The sequence below is a fragment of the Salvelinus alpinus genome, chromosome 15, assembly GCF_045679555.1.
Source record: "Salvelinus alpinus chromosome 15, SLU_Salpinus.1, whole genome shotgun sequence".
Classification (NCBI taxonomy): Eukaryota; Metazoa; Chordata; class Actinopteri; order Salmoniformes; family Salmonidae; genus Salvelinus; species Salvelinus alpinus.
In genome coordinates this window covers 17784449-17804338 of record NC_092100.1, presented here as the reverse complement: position 1 = coordinate 17804338, position 19890 = coordinate 17784449, and the positions used below count along the sequence as shown (strand labels likewise).

The window sequence follows — 19890 nt, the reverse complement described above, 5'->3', positions numbered from 1 at the left end:
TTTTGTAATAGGTCACAGTAATTGTATCTACGGCCACCGCGCGTAATTGTCTTTTGGACGGGTATTCCAACAGTTTCCAACGTAATCTTTTTTTAAACTGTTACCTAGGTTAACTTGGACTATTTGTATGTATATAACCCTTTATGACCATATGTACCTCTGTGATTAATTATGACTGACTATGCAAAAGTGAATTGAATTGTTTCCACACCAACCATGCGTCATGTGCATAATAGTCATGTGATGTGAAATATTTTAACATTTAATGTGCATAATCAGTGTGCGGGCCTTACTGTTCTTTACACTTCAACACGCGCAGCCTTTCATTCACAATAAGTCCGTTTGATGGAAACATCTCTGGTGGGAAAATGTCCATATTGTTTTATGCAGATTTTAAAATATTCGCATGAAAATCTGTTGCAAATTGGATGGAAAGTTAAGGCTCCTCTTTCGGGATTCTTAAATCAACAGTGGGAGGAAAAGTACCCCATGGTCATACTTGACTAAAAGTAAAGATACCGTTATAGAAAATGACTCAAGTAAAAGTGAAACGTCTAAAAGCATTTGGTTTAAAAATACTTATGTATCAAAAGTAAATGTAATTGCTAAAATATACTTAAGTATCAAAACTAAAATAATAATTTTCACTTCCTTATATTAAGCAAACCAGTAGCCACAACGTTCTTATATTTTTAATTTACAGATCGCTAGGGGCACATTCCAAAACTCAGACATTTACAAATGAGGCATTTGTGTTTAGTGAGTCCACTAGATCAGAGGCAGTAGGTAAGACCAGGATGTTCTCTGGATAAATGTGTGAATTGGACCATTTTCTGTCCTACTAAGCATTCAAAATGTAACAAGTACTTTTGCATGTCAGGGAAAATGTATGGAGCAAAAAATAAGATTATTTTCTTTAGGAATGTAGTGAAGGAAAAGTAAAAGTTGTCAAAAATATAAATAGTATAGTAGAGACCCAAAAACCTCCTTAAGTTGTACTTGAAAGTATTTTTACTCAAGTACTTTGCACTACTGCAAAAATGTCATTTAAAAAAAACCTGTGTCACATATCCTTTGATCCCTTTCATTTAAAAAAAACAGAAGCAGTTGTAATGTATTATTAAGGTACATGTAAGAGTAATCAGGTCAGACAACTACAAACATTTAAAAAAAAATGTATTTAAAAACAAAAACAAACATTGAACATGTTAATCACAGCATTTTACAGATGTTTTCCCATCCACCTATGCAAATAGAAGATCATAGATTGATATGTATTATGAACGGACTGTGCATAATCTATCATTTCCATTCAACACATTTGCCATAACTTACCAACTATGTAAATAAATACATAGCATTCTTCATTTAACTGCTGAATCTGTAAATCCTTTCAAAAGTAATAGAACATGTATTTAACCATCATTGCTTCAAGTTTTAAATTGTTGTGAAAACATCTACATCACTGTGACTAACCATTGAGGTCACTAGAACAATCATCTTACAGTAAAACATTGAATACTGGAGGAATTGATGTCTTTCATTATTCAGATAAACGTATTGGTCCATTTGAAATCCTGAGACAAATATTAGGCAGTCATGAATCACTTTTAAGGCAAGATTGGCATCTTAAACAGTAGGATAACAATATTTGATTATAGTTACTGTGGCTGGAAATAATTAAACCAGAAAAGTTACATGACACATATAACTAATTATACACGCATGAAATTATACACCTTCCAGTGTGCAAGAGACAACTGTTCCAAGAATGAAACATTGATCTTCAACTATTTGGAGTTCAGTATTGAGTTCAGTGCTAGGGCTAAACCTACTCCTCAAACCGTTTAGCTGGAGCGATGGGCCCAACAGCCTGCTGGGTCACCTCTATGACACCACTGTGAAGAACAAGCTCTCCTGGTTGATCATCTTCCTGTCAAAAGACCAATAGAATGGATTAAAAATATATACGCAAAACGTAATAGAATTCTATCGGTGTATTGTCCTTATGCGTTAGTGTATTTGACAGAGAAGTTAATTAAGGGGGCTTTGCCTGACGAGTCAAACTGAATTATTCCGCTGCTCTATTGTTCGCTACATATTTCGCTCTGAGACTGCCATCATTGAAGTCATTTGTAGTGACGTCAAAATGAGGGGGAGGGGGGTTGTACAAAAGAAAGTCATCAGCAATTAGATCATCTCTAACCAATCAGTGTGTCAAAGCCAAAAACACATTTTCGAAATGCTGCTTTACGTGTGTTCTGGCTCTGGTCCAACCCATCAGTTTATGGGACCAATCAGATGGTCTAGAATGGATTTCCATTATTGAAATCGTCTGGGAGGTACTCAGATCTAGACTCATTGCAGAGAAGAAACTACCTTCCGGGTATTCCGTGGGCATGGCATACCGTTTGGCTGGAGGCCCGGAGCAAGGAGTTTGGGTAGCCAGGCAAAAGGGAGTTATGTTTCCCTATTGATTCCAATATCTCTCCGACTACAGTCCAACTTACTCTGTGTTTGAGGTAAGACAGGTAGGTGTCCCAACCCAGGGTTATTGTGTTCACATAAAGGACCCGGTATTGGGGTGAAAGGAAATAGAAGTTGATCAGCTGTGCAGCAGGCCAGACACACCAATCAGCCTACGGTAAGAAACACAGTAACAATTAAAAATATCATAACCTCAGTCAAATCAACCCTCTATTCTCTAGTGTCATCATATATACATCAGCATAACATATAAGATGGTAAAATTGAACAAGGAATACATTCTACATCATACAGGACTGTAGTACTTACCTTATAGAACTCCCAGAACTTGTCTTTGAATTCCAGCGCGCCTTTGGATAGACCGTGTCCCTCCATTACTCCCATGCCTGCAATAAACAAAGGTGAAGGATGGGTGCATTGACTGTATGAAAGTCTGGGATATCTACCAAATGATTAAACAGTATTTAGTCAGTATAAAAATGGAAACACATAGGCTACAGATAACATCCAATCACAATAGTGAGGGTTTGGTACCCATATCAGTTGTTTGTTACCTTAATGCCGTTTGTCATATTCTTGGAAAACTTTGACCCACTCTTTAACATCTAGTATTGACGTACGGTACACAAACCCTTTTACCTCACTAGTGGATTGATGCAATTAAACTGACTCCACACACACTTAAGGTAAACACACACAAGACATTCACATTCAGAACATTTCACCCCCGAGCCCATCCTAATCCTAATCTGAAAAGTCCTATAGATACACAAGACTAGGGAAGGCTGAAGGCCTATTTGTTCTTGCACTAAGACAATCAAATATTGCATATGAGAATGTTATTTGCAGATATTTTAATGCAAAAATAAATTATACCTTGTATAAATGTAAACCAAAAGAGCTTTTGCATTTCATTCTCACCTAAAAAGTACCAAGCTCCAAGGATTGGTGAGCAAACTAGCTGGTCCACTAGGACTTTCTTGCCTACAGTGTGCAAGGCTTTGCCAATGTAGATTTTATCCAGCCATGAATACCAGTAGTGGAGAACAGGTCCCATGGAGCAACCCACTCCAAACATGTGCCCTAGGGAAAATAGAAAATAAACTATTGACAGAAGTACCTCAAATTATTTTGTACATACATCTCTATCAAGGATTGGGTATGATGTCAGCTCTAGTATAAAAATAAATAAACATTGTGCCAAGAGCCCAATGCTATAATGGCACAGGTGGTAGCTGCACTCGGCCTACTGATGCAGCCAAATATATTGGCACCACTTGCATTTCATAATGCAAGGGAGAAGAACGCTGTTTTTTGGGGGTTGAATTGCTATTTTATTTATTTTCAAAACAAATACACGTGTGAACACCAAAAGTTTTCAATTTCAACTTTCTTTATAATAAACAGTGAATGGTGCCAATATATTTGACCGCAACTGTACACAATTGGATATTCTCACCTGTGCGCCTCCAGTCACGAATTGTCTGAGGATTTTTCATTTTCTCCCTGGTTTGCTGTATGATATCTCCCAGAGACAACATAACACCTCCACTGAGGGTGTTTGTTAATATAAGCAATCTTCCTTGTAACAGTGGTTTCAAATAGAATGAAAAACGCACAAGAACATTTTTACCTCGAAGAAATACCATGATTAATATACAGGAGACCAGTCATCTGCAACGCATTAACTAGCTAACTCTGACTCGTGCATGCCTGGCAAATGTTCACCCCACGCTAATCAATATCTACTTTTGAAAGTATCGAAGTCAAACCCATCTGATGTGGCAGTTTAGCTGACACATTAGTTGAGTTAAAATAGTACGTAAAACATAACGTGAATGAGAACTGACTCACTTCCGCATCAGCACATGTAACTTTATACCTCAGTGATGTAACTACCACAGAGTTTCGCTGTGTTCCAGGCAGATTTGAAGTCCTGAAATCACACACTGCCACCGCTACTGCCACCTAGTGTTGACAGTTACATTTGTTGTTTTCAGGCCCTACTGCACTTGCATCTAGCTAGTGGCCAGCTCAACGATACAATAATATTTTAAATCTGTGAATTAGCTTGACTTACTGTGCACTGAGGTCTATTGAATAACACTCTTTATATAGGTTGGGGTGGGACAGAGTGCCTAAAGTAAAATCATTTTTATATGTAAAACGTGTTTTGAGAGCACATTTGAATGTGTTGTGGTGTTAAATGAAGTATAGCATCATCATGTGGCAAAAAACAATTTTAACTGTCAAAGGCCTTGCTCCGTCTCTCCTAAGAGTTTAATACAGATGGCAGATGAGCCAGACTGCTCCTGGACCTCTATGATAGTGGGCATAGAGTGTTCTCCGATATGTCACCATGGGAAGCTACAAATCAACTACTCTATTGGCACCTCTACTGTAGGCTGTGGCAGCCAGGGGCTGTCACCAGTGAGGTAATCAATCATGTCTGAAATGTAACAGGCCCTTTTGGTCTCCGTATGTGATATCTCCTTATGGGATATCGTATTGAAAAATGGGATCACAAGAGAAAATCGAATGAACCTATTCTATTGGGTTCTATTTGACGTGAGCCCTAGTTTAATAGTAAAGGGTAACATTCTGCAATGTAGTAAAGCAAATTAATCCATTACCTACCATCCTTGGGTTTAATCCAATGGTTTAACCACAGGCTGGAAGGGTTTGGGGTCAAACATATCTACAATTCAGCAATTACATTGCCAATTTGTTCCCAGATTGGGTTTGCAAAGCCACAGCTGTCCTTCACTCTGCTCCTCATCCATTCAGAGAGGCAGACACTCTCCCAGTCCCAAATCAAATCCCTGCTATCATTGTTCAGAGGAGTTATGGAATCAGAGATACAGCACCACTGGTTTCTCTCCTCATCACCGCTCAGAATAATTATAAATGTTTTACATTTTAGTAGACACTCTTATCCAGAGGAATTTACAGGAGCAATTAGGGTTAAGTGCCTTGTTCAAGTGCATATACACAGATTTTTCACTTAGTTGGCTCAGGGATTCAAAGCAGCGACCATTCAGTTACTGGCCCAATGCTCTTAACCACTACTCTACCTGCAGCCCTATCCAATCCATAGCCATTACAACACAATAAACAGTGTAGGCTACAATCAGTTATTGCAATCTGTGGTAGACTCTACATGATCCAAATACATAATAAGTAATAATAAGTCCAAACCGACATCTAAAGTTATTTACACCAGAGACATCATTATTCAAATAAATTGAAAGAGAGATAACAAAACGATTTCATTATTATCAACTGCTGTTGTTGAAGATCATGGCTATGTAAAGTCATTCGATTGATGATTTCCTGACACTCTTTTGAAATAAATTATAGAGAAGGTCAAGCTAGGAGGATAAATAATAAATAGGTCTGGGTTTAACGTATCTTGAATATTTTAGGACGTTTCCGTGAACGTGGTCCAGGATTAGTGGCTTGAAATATCAATCAACCCACACCAAAATTGAGGTCCGGCCCACCTCAGTCGTCAACTGTCAGTCAGTCATATAACGTCGGTGTTTCTGCAGGTGCTAGACGCGGTGGTGCATTGGTGTAATAAGAGTCTAAAATAAATATTTAAAGGTAAGGAAATTATGTTATTCTCCGTTAACATTATATCATCATACCTGGTGTAGAGTTACGTGTGTTAAGGATTTCATGTGGAAATAGCTGACAAAATAGAATAAAGGAGGAACTATTTCCTTAATGTGACATAATATGCTTGCTTTAGAGAGAAATGTAACGTTAATTGCAGTAGCATAGAAATATAATATTCCATATGGGTTGCTTACCGTCATGCCGTAATGCATGACACTTCAAGCCTAGAAAATAAAAGCATCCGTAGGACAAGACGACCTGTCGAAATTCCTAAAAAGCCCAGCGGTTACAGGACCATGTCTGGTTCTCGATATTGTATCTGTATCCTTAATTTGTAGTGCGAGAGAATTCTTACATCAAGGAAACAATGTATAATTTACGTGAATTGATATCAAGCATGCCATATGGAAAATCCAATTCGCTGTAGATAGGTAGGACACGGGTCGCTCTGTGCTCAGAAAGGGAACGAACCATGCAGGAACGAACATGGTCGTCTTTGATCGTACAGGCTTAATGGCATTACGATGTTCTTTCTGTAGACTATTTAAATCCTTGATGTCTTCATATAACCACGGCTTTGACAGCACAAAACCTATAGAGAGAATCATAATGCTGTGTGTGTGAATGAGACCACATCAGCAAGCAGCGGTGAGGGCCTCTTTGTCAGTTACCTATTGAATGTTATCTTAGGACAGCTCATTCACCCAAGTCACCGTTGTTGAGCTTTCGGATGATGATGATGATGAAATGTATATATTTTTTCTACATTTTATATGAATTGTCAACATAGGACTGCAGGCTATGTTAAATTTGACAGTTAATAAGAAATACTGATTTTAAAACAGGCTACTTGAGCATTTTGCATGTTAGATTGGGACCATTTGAAATAATCATAAATTGAATGCCAGAAAGTAGATATACTACACTATATGATAAGAAAACTGTCAGCATTTAGGCTACTAGGCCTACTATACAGATTGTATGACAGATATGATGTGGCTGGCCTATTCAATGTTTCAGGAGGGCTATATTATTGCAAATATGATTTATTGAGTCCCATGGCAATATTATATACAGGCATGTCTAAATTGGTGTGAGCATTTCCTTTGTATATACTTTAAATAGATTATACTCCAATGTTATTGCTGGACTCTCTGTGGGAAAGGCATCCCAGAAAAAGTCTTAAGGAATCTTTAATGTTTTAAGTGGCCGCAATTGCCTGTCCTACAATATCCATTAGATTACATTGCATCCATTTTTGTTTCCTCCCATCCCATGAAAAGAAAAACAACTCCCAGCTCCACTCTTTTAATTGCAGGCTTACATTGTGATTCTGGCAGGTTCATAATATCTTCTGTTCTAAAAAGAGGGAGCGTATGCTATATTTAGCTCCTTTTCTTCTTAGAAAAGGAGAAATGTGATTGGATGGGGGAAAATGCCATCTTAGACAATCTTCTATCAGTATGTTTTGGTACCCTGGTTTGTGTCTCACTATGAATTATCATGTGATTTGATTCAGTCCACTGTCAATTTAAAGTTTATTTCCCTTTTATGCTTAGTTTTCCAATACCCAAGTAATGAAGCATCACTTTTTGTTTCATTAATTCAACTCATCCTTGAAGCAGAATGCAAGGAGTTGGCATGGAAATGTCTGCTGTGTGTGTCTGTTGTGGAGTATAATTTCTTAGTTTGAGCAATATGTTGACTGTAGAGCAGTGGTCCCCAACCTTTTCCATCCCGAGGACCACCATTCGCATTATCTTGGAGATTAAATGTAGAAAATTTTTGCAGTGAATGTAACAAATTAAAGGTTTATAATTATGAACAATTTGTAACATGAAAAGTAATGTAAAATTGCTTATAATACCATTAATACTCCCAAATGTTATTCATTTTGGAAGAAAATAAATGTAATCAAAATAAAATAAATCCAAAATAATTTGCAGACCACCTGCAAATTAGGGGGATAGCTACAGTGTGTTACCAATTAGATCAACCAAGCAACTCTTTATAACTCTTGTAAAATTGGGTCACCTGGGGTATGATACAGGTTTGGAAAATAAATGTTTAATGCCGCTTAAGCACAATGGCTTCTTCTTCAGGCTGCCTAGCTGGGAAAATCAATTAAAGTATCTCACTTCAATAGATTAAGTGTTTTTAGTAGACGGGTTATAAAAATATTATGGACATTCTACAGTCCTAATATTTAAGTCGATTATGTATTGCCTCACATTACATAGGCCTCATATCAGAACCACTTTTTTTATATAAACACTACATGACCAAAAGTATGTGTACACCTGCTCGTCGAACATCTCATTCCAAAATCATGGGCATTAATATGCTGCTATAACAGCCTCCACTCATCTAGTGGAAAGCAGTCCCAGAAGTTGGAACATTTCTGAGCGACACTTGCTTCCATTCAGCCACAAGAGCATTAATGAGGTCGGGCACTGATGTTGGGCGATTAAGCTTAGCTCGCAGTAGGCGTTCCAATTCATCCCAAAGGTGTTCGATGGGGTTGATGTCAGGGCTCTGTGCAGGCTAGTCAAGTTCTTACACACGATCTCGACAAAATATTTCTGTATGGACCTCGCTTTGTGCACAGGGCCATTGTCATGCTGAAACAGGAAAGGGCCTTCGCCAAACTATTGCCACAAAGTTGGAAGCACAGAATCGTGTAGCATGTCATTGTGTGCTGTAGCATTAAGATTTCCCTTCATTAGAACTAAGGGGCCTAGCCTGAACCATGAAAAACAGCCCCAGACCATTATTCCTCCTCCACCAAACTTTACAGTTGGCACTATGCATTCGGGCAGGTAGCGTTCTCCTGGCACCTACCAGACCCAGATTTGTCCATTGGACTGCCAGATAGTGAAGTGTGATTCATCACTCCAGAGAACCCGTTTCCACTCATCCAGAGTCCAATGGTGGCGAGTTTTACACCACTCTAGCCGACGCTTGGCATTGCACATGGTGATCTTAGGCTTGTGTGTGGCTGTTCAGCCATGGGAACCCATTTCCTTTGCTACCAGAGGCAGTTTGGAACTCGGTAGTGAGTGTTGCAACCGATGATAGAGGATTTTTACACGCTAGGTGCTTTATTTTAATGTAAGAAAATAAGTGCTAACAGCCTGTACTTAACGTGACTAACTCACAGAAGTTATTCCCTTATAGTTACCCTGGAATAATGCCCATGTAATGTATAGCGCTGCCCAATTTTCTTTCACTAAAATCTTGTTTTGTTTAGTTTGGGCTAGATTAAGTTGATGTAAACTGCAGCTGCCTTTCTCATTAGCTTGCCTAATCTCAAGGTGTTTGGATCAGGGCCTGTATTCATAAAGAGTCTCAGAGTAAGAGTAATTAATAAGATTACATGGACAAGGAGGACCTGATCATAGATCAGCACACCTACTCTGAGACGGTATATGAATACAGGCCCAGGTCTGACTCTTAGGTTTTCTGGGATCATCCTGGAATAAAACGGGATTAACGAGCTGCCACCGGGAACCTATCCAAAAGACTAATCAATGGTGTTTGACTCAGTGCACCGACACAGTCTAGGCCCGGCTGACATTACACAACTGTTTTTTATTTTTTTTAATCTGTTTATTATTTTCCAATACGAAAAGACAGAGACAAACATTAACATTCATTGTAGTGTTTAATGGAATCCCAAATTTAGAGGACAAAAAACAACTTAACTCGCATATACAAAAATGAACAAATATAATATGGTACATATTATAAGAAGACAGCGTATAGTCATTACAAGCAATGTAGTTCAAACAAAAATAAATATTGAGTGGAGTACAGCACAGAGTAGCCACAGAGCATCATCCCAGTTGTACACATCTGTTGTTATGTTGTCAATCTCTTTAGGCTGATAAGACAAGTGACACAAGTTGATGCCACAGATACTCCTCTTCCCGTCGGACACGGGTCGCTCTGTGTTCTCAAAGACAAGGGAACAAACCATGTAGGAACAAACATGATCGTCTTTGGTCGGACAGCTACTCCTCTTCCTGTCCTCAGTTGGTAGAGGTTGAAAAGTATATGGTTAATGGTGTTGGTTGGAGTTATTTTGAATCTGCATCTCTCATCTAACATATAGTACGATCATCATGATGAATATCATCTTTTTGTGTCCAAGTTGTGTGATTAGTTCTTCTGGCCAGCCAGACTTGTGTCCTTAGAAAGGCATAGGGAGTCTAGGGAGCATTACGTCCTGGCATGACATTGCAAGAAGCATATTTCAGTCAATAGTTGTTTAGAAAGCATTTGTTAATTACATTTAGACTAATTGCTCAATCTCTTGAAAGAGAGGCTTCAATAACGATGATTGGGTTTACACACCTCCAATAAGGCCTTTGTAAGATCGAGAAATGATGGCCTACTGGTAGGTCTAGGCCTATCATCCTGTCATCCAAATCATGTTTCTCAGAAATAAAAGTAAAAACCACATGGCTTGAATGTTGGGGACACTAGTGTTCAGTCTACAAGTCCAAACACAAGCTTGTTTCACTCATAACCAAGGTGTTCAAAGCTAAAAGTGTTCTTTGAGACAAACAAAATGCCCTTGAGCAAGGCACTTAACCTTAATTGCACGTGTAAATCGCTCTGGATATGAGCGTCTGCTAAATGACTCAAATGTAAGCAGACATTGAATTTTACTGATATACTTCAACCAGAACCTGTCAGGGATTACACTTGAACCAGAACCTGTCAGGGATTACATTTAAACCAGAACCTGTCAGGGATTACACTTGAACCAGAACCTGTCAGGGATTACATTTAAACCAGAACCTGTCAGGGATTACATTTAAACCAGAACATGTCAGGGATTACACTTAAACCAGAACCTGTCAGGGATTATACTTAAACCAGAACCTGTCAGGGATTACACTTGAACCAGAACCTGTCAGGGATTACATTTCAACCAGAACCTGTCAGGGATTACACTTGAACCAGAACCTGTCAGGGATTACACTTGAACCAGAACCTGTCAGGGATTACACTTAAACCAGAATTTGTCAGGGATTACACTTAAACCAGAATTTGTCAGGGATTACATTTCAACCAGAACCTGTCAGGGATTACACTTGAACCAGAACCTGTCAGGGATTACATTTCAACCAGAACCTGTCAGGGATTACACTTGAACCAGAACCTGTCAGGGATTACACTTGAACCAGAACCTGTCAGGGATTACACTTGAACCAGAACCTGTCAGGGATTACACTTGAACCAGAACCTGTCAGGGATTACACTTGAACCAGAACCTGTCAGGGATTACACTTGAACCAGAACCTGTCAGGGATTACATTTCAACCAGAACCTGTCAGGGGTTACACTTAAACCAGAACCTGTCAGGGATTACACTTAAACCAGAACCTGTCAGGGATTACACTTAAACCAGAACCTGTCAGGGATTACACTTAAACCAGAACCTGTCAGGGATTACATTTAAACCAGAACCTGTCAGGTTCCGTCCATTTGTGATGTATTATACTGAAGGTTGGATAGTCCATTTTGTCAGTTTATTTATCAATACTTATTTAGAATGTATTTTGTGTTGGCAGTATTGATCAGGTTGCATATAAATACCTGGCATGCTTTTGCTATTGACCTTATTTGTGCTTCCTTCTTTTTTCATTACAAGAATCCCGTGTTGAAAAGCTGAATCCGTTTTCCATGAGACCCTTGTTGAATATGAACAGTGCCTCAGTAGATCTTCAAAACAAGAGTATTATTGCCTTTTTGTTTTAATGACATTATGGGGACAGGTGCAATAAGGTTCAAAATGTGCAGTGTGCTCACCCTGATACAGCGAAACAGGGAAGAAGAATGTGCAGGACGTTCTTCTTGTCCTTTGCCTGTTTCTCTGTAACTTGTATCAAATTCAACACATGGCAAGTATGATGAATGTGAAGTCTTTATTAGGTACTTAGATCCAAATCGAGTACTATTACCAGCAGCTCAAGGGTCTTGTGTAAAAAATAGAATCATGACTCATGAAAAATAACATGTTCCATTATTAAAGAGAGCATCCCTGTGTTTTCTGTAAACCGATCTGTCGGACCACCTATTATACTGGGCATGTCTTGTTTACACGTTATCCCAGGGAGTTTTAGTGCTCCAATGCAGCAGCCAAGTAGAGATAGCAGTCCAAATATAGACAAAGCCTTAGGGACCTCGACTCCTGATGGGCTGCCCTAAAGATTAGAAGTGACCCCGCCAAAAGTTCTTACAGAGTAACCTTCTGCTCAGATATGACCAATCACAGTCCCACTACTGTTCTACCACAGGGGAAGATGTCCTGAGAGGACGAGTGACCTGTCAGTCAATCCGTCTGCCCCAGTCACATTCATTTGAAGTCATTTTTGTTGCATGTGGCACAGGCTTCTCTATCTTTCTAGAATGCACTGTTGAGAGCTGACTAAATTATAGACAATGGCTCACATCTTTTGAGAGACAGAATGATTGGTATGTAAAACCAGCAACCCATCATTAAATAGGTGTTGTAAGTATCAGGGAGTTCCGAATGTTCCACTTTGTGTAAAAAGCTTTGATACCTGTCAGGTGCCAGAGAATCGTCAGTAAACTATTTCCTCGCCAAGGAATATCTTGTTGTCTCATTGAACCGATGCTGGCACAAACTGTATAGGGCCATAAGCAAACAAGAAAATGCTCACCCAGAGGCGGCGCTCCTAGTTGCTAGTGACTTTAATGCAGGAAAACTGAAATCTGTTTCTACCAGTATGTCACCTGTGCAACTAGAGGGGGAAAAACTCTAGATCACCTTCACTCCACACACATAACTCTATCCTCCTGATTCCTGCTTACAAGCAAAAACAGGAGGTACCAGTGACGCGCTCAATACGGAAGTGGTTCGATGAAGCGGAATGACGCTACAGGACTGTTTCGCTAGCACAGACTGGAATATGTTCCGGGATTCATCCAATGGCATTGAGGAGTTTACCACATCAGTCACTGGCTTCATTAATAAATGCATCAACGACATTGTCCCCACAGTAACCTACGTACGTACATGTCCCAACCAGAAGCCATGGATTATAGACAACATCTGCACTGAGCTAAAGGCTAGCGCTGCCGCTTTCAAGGAGCGGGACACTAATCCAGACGCTTATAAGAAATTCCACCACGCCCTCCGACAAACCATCAAACAGGCAAAGGTGGTCAGAGACTTGGCAGTGTGGTGCCAGGACAACAACCTCTCTCTCAACTTCAGCAAGACAAAGGAGCTGATCGTGGACTACAGGAAAAGGAGGGCTGAGCACGCCAGCATCCATATCGACGGGGCTGTTGTGGAGCAGGTCGAGAGGTTCAAGTTCCTCTGTGTCCACATCACTAAGGAACTATTATGGTCCACACACATCAACACAATCGTGAAGAGGGCACAACAACACCTCTTTCCCCTCAGTTGGCCGGAAAGATTCGACATGGGCCCTCAGAACCTCAAAAAGTTATACAGCTGCACTATTGAGAGCATCTTGACTGGCTGCATCATCGCTTGGTATGGCAACTGCATGGCGTCCGACCTCAAGGCGCTACAGAGGGTTTTGCGTACTGGCCGGTACATCACTGGGGCCTAGCTCCCTGCCATCCAGGACCTCTATACCAGGCAGTATCAGAGGAAAGTTCTAAAAATTGTCAAAGACTCCAGCCACCCAAGTCATAGACTGTTCTCTCTGCTAACGCACAGCAAGCGGTACTGATGCACCAAGGCTAGAACAAACAAGACCCTGAACAGCTTCTACCCCCAAGCTATAATACTGCTAAATAGTTTGTTAAATAGTTAACTGATAGCTACCCGGAATTGCTGCATTGAGCCTTTTTGCACTAACTCTTTTGACTCATCACATACGCTGCTGTTACTGTTTATTATCTCTCCCTTTTGCTTAGTCCCTTTATCCCTACCTATATGTACATGTCTACCTCAATTACCTCGTACCCCTGCACATCGGCTCGGTACTGGTATGCTGTGTATATAGCCAAGTTATCGTTACTCATTGTGTATTTATTCCTTGTGTTATTATTAGACACATTTTTTTTTCTTCTCTGCATTGTTGGGAAGGCCCCGTAAGTAAGTTAGTTAGTCTACACCTGTTGTTTACGAAGCATGTGAAAAATAACATTTGATTTGATGGGAACTGATGAAATGGTTCTTGATGCAATGCAGTCTTCTTGTGCCTCTGGTTTATCGATGTTCCAGAGTTTAGTTTCTCATCGATTAATACTACTCCAATTGCACTTGGTGATGGATGAGGTTGCTCCCTTTTTTGTACTAGTTGTCAGTGGTGTAAAGTACTTAAGTAAAAATGCTTTAAAGTACTACATAAGTAGTTTTTTGGGGTATCTGGACTTTCATTTACTATTTAAATTTGTGACAACTTTTACTTCACTACATCCCTAAAGAAAATTTTGTATTTTTTACTCCATATGTATTCTCTGACACCCAAAAGTACTCGTTACATTTTGAATGCTTAGCAGGACAGTAAAATTGTTAAACTCACGCACCAATCAAGAGATCATCCCTGGTCATCCCTACTGCCTCTTGTCAGGCAGACTCACGAAACAAAAATGCTTAGTTTGTAAAGTGTTGGAGTCTGCCCAGTAAAAGAAATGTGCCGTCTGGTTTGCTTAATATAAGGAATTTTAAATGATTTATACATTTACTTTACTTTAAGAATATTTTAATAATGATATTTACTTTTGATACTTAAGTATATTTAAGACGAAATACTTTTAGACTTTTACTCAAGTAGTATTTTACTGGGTGACTTTCACTTTTACTTGAGTCTTTTTCTATTAATATACCTTTACTTTTACTGAAGTACGACGATTAGGTACTTCTCCCACTAATGCTAGTTGTGTTTGGCAAGGGCTTAAGCAGGCCTTGATGGTGCTAAATCAATTGGGTGGATATTTGGCATTCTGTATCATTTAATCTGTACTTCTAACATGGCCTTCACTGCTTATCCTAGGTTATAACTTTTGAAGTAGGCCTTTTTGATGTGTCAGAGGCCATTTATAGAAACCAAAGAATGGTGGCACCTTCATTGTGGAGAACAGGCTCGTGGTAATGACTGGAGCGTAATCAGTGGAATGGTATCAAATACAAACACATGGTTTCCAAGTGTATGATGCCATTCCATTTGCTACATTCTGGCCATTATTATGAGCCGTTTTCCCCTCAGCAGCCTCCACTGATAGAAACACAATGTAATAATAGTACTGCTCTGTGATCCCCCAAGAATCAGTATCGGAACTGTTAACATGATATTTCCAATTACAAGGGATAATTTCAGTTGTTTGACAAACTCTCTCTACTCTTTCAGATGGCTTCAGCTACAGCTACCTATGGACAGAAGGAGTCCTCAGACCAGAACTTTGACTACATGTTCAAGATCCTCATCATTGGAAACAGCAGCGTGGGCAAGACCAGCTTTCTGTTCCGCTACGCTGACGACTCCTTCACGCCGGCCTTCGTCAGCACGGTGGGTATCGACTTCAAGGTGAAGACAATCTACAGGAACGACAAGAGGATCAAGCTACAGATCTGGGTGAGATTTGGAGATGGCTCCTTTCATATGGTTGATATGTCCGTGTAACAAGACCCCTGCCAAAAACGACACTTTTGGTAACCATTACCAAAACCATGGCAAGGCTCACCTGGTAATTATACCCCTAGGTCAGGGATGGGCAACTCCATTCCTTGAGGGCCTGTTTAGTGTAACACTTTTGCCCCAGCCCCAGCTAACACACCTGACTCCAATAGTCAACTAATCATGATCTTCAGTTTAGAATGCAATTAGTTTAATCAGCTGTGTATCTCTAGGGATGGGGAAAAAGTGTGACACCACTCCGGCCACCGAGGACTGGAGTTGCCCATCACTGCTCTAGGTGTAATAAAAGGCATAGTTCCAGTTCCACAGAGCTTGAATATAGTACATTCCGAGAGGCATGAGGATGAAATGCATCATTGCTATGATCTCTTACTCTACCTTGAGTGGAGAAAACATTAGGAACACCTGCTCTTTCCATGACACAGACTGACCAGGTGAATCCAGGTGAAAGCTATGATCCCTTATTGATGTCACGTGTTAAATTCAATGAGTGTGTCAAGACCTGCAATGCTGCTGGGTTTTTCACGCTCAACAGTTTCCCATGTGTATTAAGAATGGTCCGCCACCCAAAGGACATCCAGCCAACCTGACACAAATGTGGGAAGCATTGGAGTCAACATAGGCCAGCATTCCAACATGGGCCAGCACCCCTGTGGAATGCTGGCCTACTCAATATTGGGAAAATGTTCCTAATGTTGTATGCATTCAGTGTATGTGTTGGAGTACATCATTTTGGGCATGTACAGTACAGTAGAGTTTGCATTTACGTCAACATGAACAGTCTCTACTGTACATCAGACAGTGCTATAGTGGGTTGGTGTGTGTGTCTGTGACGAGGGAAGGCTTGTTCTGTTGTCAGCCTTTCCCAGGCCTTCAGTGAGAAAGGCTGCTGGCCAATCAAAACACAGAGGGCGATGACTGATTGTGCACCCTTTCCCATTACTACACATTCCCCTTGAGTGCAAAACCCTCACCTCCTACATATACACACGCACTGCTCCCCATCCCCTTCCTCACAGTACAGCATACAGTCAGCTCAGCACACACACAAGTGTAGTAAAATTGAAAAAGTTGGTTATGCTGACGTTGCTGGGACCCGTGGTCAATATTGACCCCATTCTGGGTCCGGATCCAGACCGCGATTCGCCTATAGAGTACGGCTGACCTAAAACATAAAAACATTAGTTTCACACAATATACTGTGCATATTTAACCCAGTTTACATATTTACATGTGTATTCCGATTCATTATGCACGCTAGAAATAAACAAAGCAGAAATGTGACTATTTTAACAGATCATGTGCAGCCTAAACCTAACATACAGCCTAACCAACCGAGTTTTGTCATCTGTAATGCGGATAGAGGCTGATGTTGCGCCACAGCTCAGAGAGGTGTAGTATTGGGTATCAGGGAGGCCTAATTCATTCCATGAGCATTCATTAGAGCTTAGGTCGTAACTCAATCTGCCCCTTCTGACGCGCCAACCAAGGAGGGGAATAGAAATTTGGCAAGTCACAGCGGAAATGCGAAAGGGTCTCTAAAAGCTACTGATGTGCAATCATCATCAATTGGCAGCAAAAGTAGTCTGCCGCTAGACTGTTTGATATCACCGGAGGGTTTTAATGTTCTGTCGTTATCGGTGTGCAAGATGATTGGTGTGCATGTCAATTTAACTGTGGTGTTCATTGTAATGCAACCTGTGTGTGTGTGTGCGTGTCATGTTTCTAGGATACGGCAGGGCAGGAGAGGTACAGGACTATCACCACCGCTTACTACCGCGGAGCCATGGGCTTCATCCTCATGTATGACATCACGAATGAGGAGTCCTTTAACGCTGTGCAGGACTGGTAAGTGATTGCGCAGGAATGTGGTCATGTGACCATATGGCAAATTAATAGTAGCCTACAAACAGTGGTGGACAAAAATAGATCAGTATTCCTTGATACAGTACAGGCCTGACTCTAGGAGGTCCAATTGGTTTGTCAACCTTTTCTTCAGAAAGACCAATGGAGTGATAACAGTTTGTTGACCTTTTCTAGATAAAAACAAGTGAACTTGAGCCACATAGATATTTCTAGTTTGTTTAAGATTCATGATTGTAACAGGGACCCTGTTGACACCAAGCTGCATTTTCCACTCCTAATCACTATCCCCAATCCTATGCAAAAACACTATTACTCACAATAATCCAAAATGAACGCATCGCAAGCTGCAGTATTCCAAACTCATTTTGGATAACCCTTGAAAGGTGAATCAGTGCACCAAGTTATCTATGGCTCCACAGTGGACCATATCTCTGTTTCTGTGTGTTTGCTGAAAACAAAAGAAGACTGCATACTGGATCTATGCTCTTAATAGTAGTTTATTAAAAACAATGTTGAGACCCTGAGGTCTTCATCGGGTCTCTTTGCCCCTCACGCACCTGCTCAAAACCACTGGATCAGTGTGTGTGTGTGTGTTATCTTTTCTTATAGTGAACCATTTTGTATGGCTGCCACAGGTCAACCCAGATCAAGACGTACTCTTGGGACAACGCACAGGTCCTGCTGGTGGGAAACAAGTGTGACATGGAGGACGAGAGGGTGGTGGCAGCAGACCGGGGTAGGCAGCTCTCTGAACACTTGGGTGAGTTTACATCACAGAACACCAACTCACAGGTCTCACCACAACTACTTTAGCTATGTATGGATATTACATGAGGTACATTCAATGATACTGGTGATGTTAATGCTGCTACTTATCTGATGATTTGATTATATCGTCTAAGTTGTCAGCTAAACAATAACATGTATAATTTGGTTGCAATCGCTTAGTAGAAGTTGCTTTTATCCAGAGTACATGCCGGAACAGCGGCATAAGCAAACAAACAAAAATAATTGTGCCTAATTGTCTGTTGAACACAGATCTCACCGCTGACACCAAATGTCATACAGGGATGACACAATGGCAATACAAAGTTAGCTTGTTTAGCTTAATCCCAGACATTAGCTTTAGAAGCCAATGGGCAAGATTACATAAAACATGAGGCTAGCTTGATAAACTACCTCCACCACATTATGATCCAAATTCTGACACCATGTTCCAGGGTTCGAGTTCTTTGAGGCCAGTGCCAAGGACAACATCAATGTGAAGCAGACGTTCGAGCGGTTGGTGGACATCATCTGCGAAAAGATGTCTGAGAGCTTGGACGCCGCCGACCCGGCCATCACAGGGGCCAAACAAGGCCCCCAGCTTACCGAGCAGCCCGCAGCCCCCCAACAGGACTGTGCATGCTAAAGCTTAACACCCCCCACATCAACCCATCCTCAGGTCCCCTCACCCTCACAACCCCCACTCACCCTTCTCCCCCCGAATGAACCTATCACTCCATACGGGTGAAGTTCACTCTGTTTTTCCCATGATCCTCTTGTGCCCTCTGCACCCTTTACTCTGGTTGTCACTAGTTACCACAGACACAAAGTCATAATTATGGCTAAACCTTATTTCTACAATGTAAATTCTTCAAATCTGATTTTTAACCTAACCTTAACCACACTGCTAACCTTATGCTTAACCCTAACCTTAAATTAAGACCAAAAAGCTTTTTTTTTAATCATACATTTTATTAGCCAATTTTGTCTTTGTGGCTGTGGTAACTAAATCAAATAAAATTGTATTCGTCACATGCGTCGAAAACGGGTGAAGACCTTATAGTAAATGCTTACTTACAAGCCCTTAACCAACAATGCAGTAAAAAAAAAAAATATTTTAAAAAAGAATAAGAAATAAAAGTAACAAATAATTAAAGAGCAGAAGTAAAATAACAATAGCGAGGCTGTATACAGGGGGTACCGGTACAGAGTCAATGTGCGGGGACACCGGTTAGTCGAGGTAATTAAGGTAATATGTACATGTAGGTAGAGTTATTAAAGTGAATATGCATAGATAATAACAGAGAGTAGCAGCGTAACGGGGGGGGGGGGGGGGGGCAATGCAAATAGTCTGGATAGCCATTTGATTAGATGTTCTGGGGTATTATGGCTTTGGGGTAGAAGCTGTTTAGAAGCCTCTTGGACCTAGACTAGACTTGACACTCCAGTACCGCTTGCTATGCGGTAGCAGAGAGAACAGTCTATGAGTAGGGTGGCTGGA

General features: G+C 40.5%; 2 protein-coding genes across 2 annotated transcripts; one reads left to right on the top strand and one right to left on the bottom strand.

Annotated features, from left to right (window-relative positions):
• Nucleotides 1–1159: 1159 nt before the first annotated feature.
• Nucleotides 1160–4397, bottom strand: LOC139539589 (mpv17-like protein 2). The gene is made up of 5 exons (XM_071342667.1): nt 3947–4397; nt 3409–3570; nt 2797–2873; nt 2511–2639; nt 1160–1933 (listed from the first exon to the last, which is right to left on the bottom strand). The coding sequence occupies exons 1-5, from the start codon at nt 4134–4136 to the stop codon at nt 1832–1834; spliced, it is 660 nt and encodes a 219-aa protein (XP_071198768.1). The 5' UTR covers nt 4137–4397; the 3' UTR covers nt 1160–1831.
• A 1582-nt stretch (nt 4398–5979) lies between these two features.
• Nucleotides 5980–19550, top strand: rab3ab (RAB3A, member RAS oncogene family, b). Its single transcript, XM_071342666.1, has 5 exons — nt 5980–6093; nt 15471–15695; nt 17488–17606; nt 18260–18384; nt 18845–19550. Exons 2-5 carry the CDS (start codon nt 15471–15473, stop codon nt 19033–19035), a joined length of 660 nt encoding a protein of 219 aa, XP_071198767.1. The 5' UTR covers nt 5980–6093; the 3' UTR covers nt 19036–19550.
• Nucleotides 19551–19890: the final 340 nt, after the last annotated feature.

Bases quoted from the DNA above. Each gene is read 5' to 3' on its own strand.
- LOC139539589 (XM_071342667.1), bottom strand. From the start codon at position 4,136: ATGGTATTTCTTCGAGGTAAAAATGTTCTTGTGCGTTTTTCATTCTAT. The intron at 2,874-3,408 runs GTGAGAATGAAA...TGTTTATTGCAG, and splicing joins TGGAGCTTGGTACTTTTTAG to GCATGGGAGTAATGGAGGGA. The intron at 1,934-2,510 runs GTAAGTTGGACT...GTCTTTTGACAG, and splicing joins TGTCTTACCTCAAACACAGA to GAAGATGATCAACCAGGAGA.
- rab3ab (XM_071342666.1), top strand. From the start codon at position 15,471: ATGGCTTCAGCTACAGCTACCTATGGACAGAAGGAGTCCTCAGACCAG. The intron at 15,696-17,487 runs GTGAGATTTGGA...TCATGTTTCTAG, and splicing joins GGATCAAGCTACAGATCTGG to GATACGGCAGGGCAGGAGAG. The intron at 17,607-18,259 runs GTAAGTGATTGC...TGGCTGCCACAG, and splicing joins TTTAACGCTGTGCAGGACTG to GTCAACCCAGATCAAGACGT.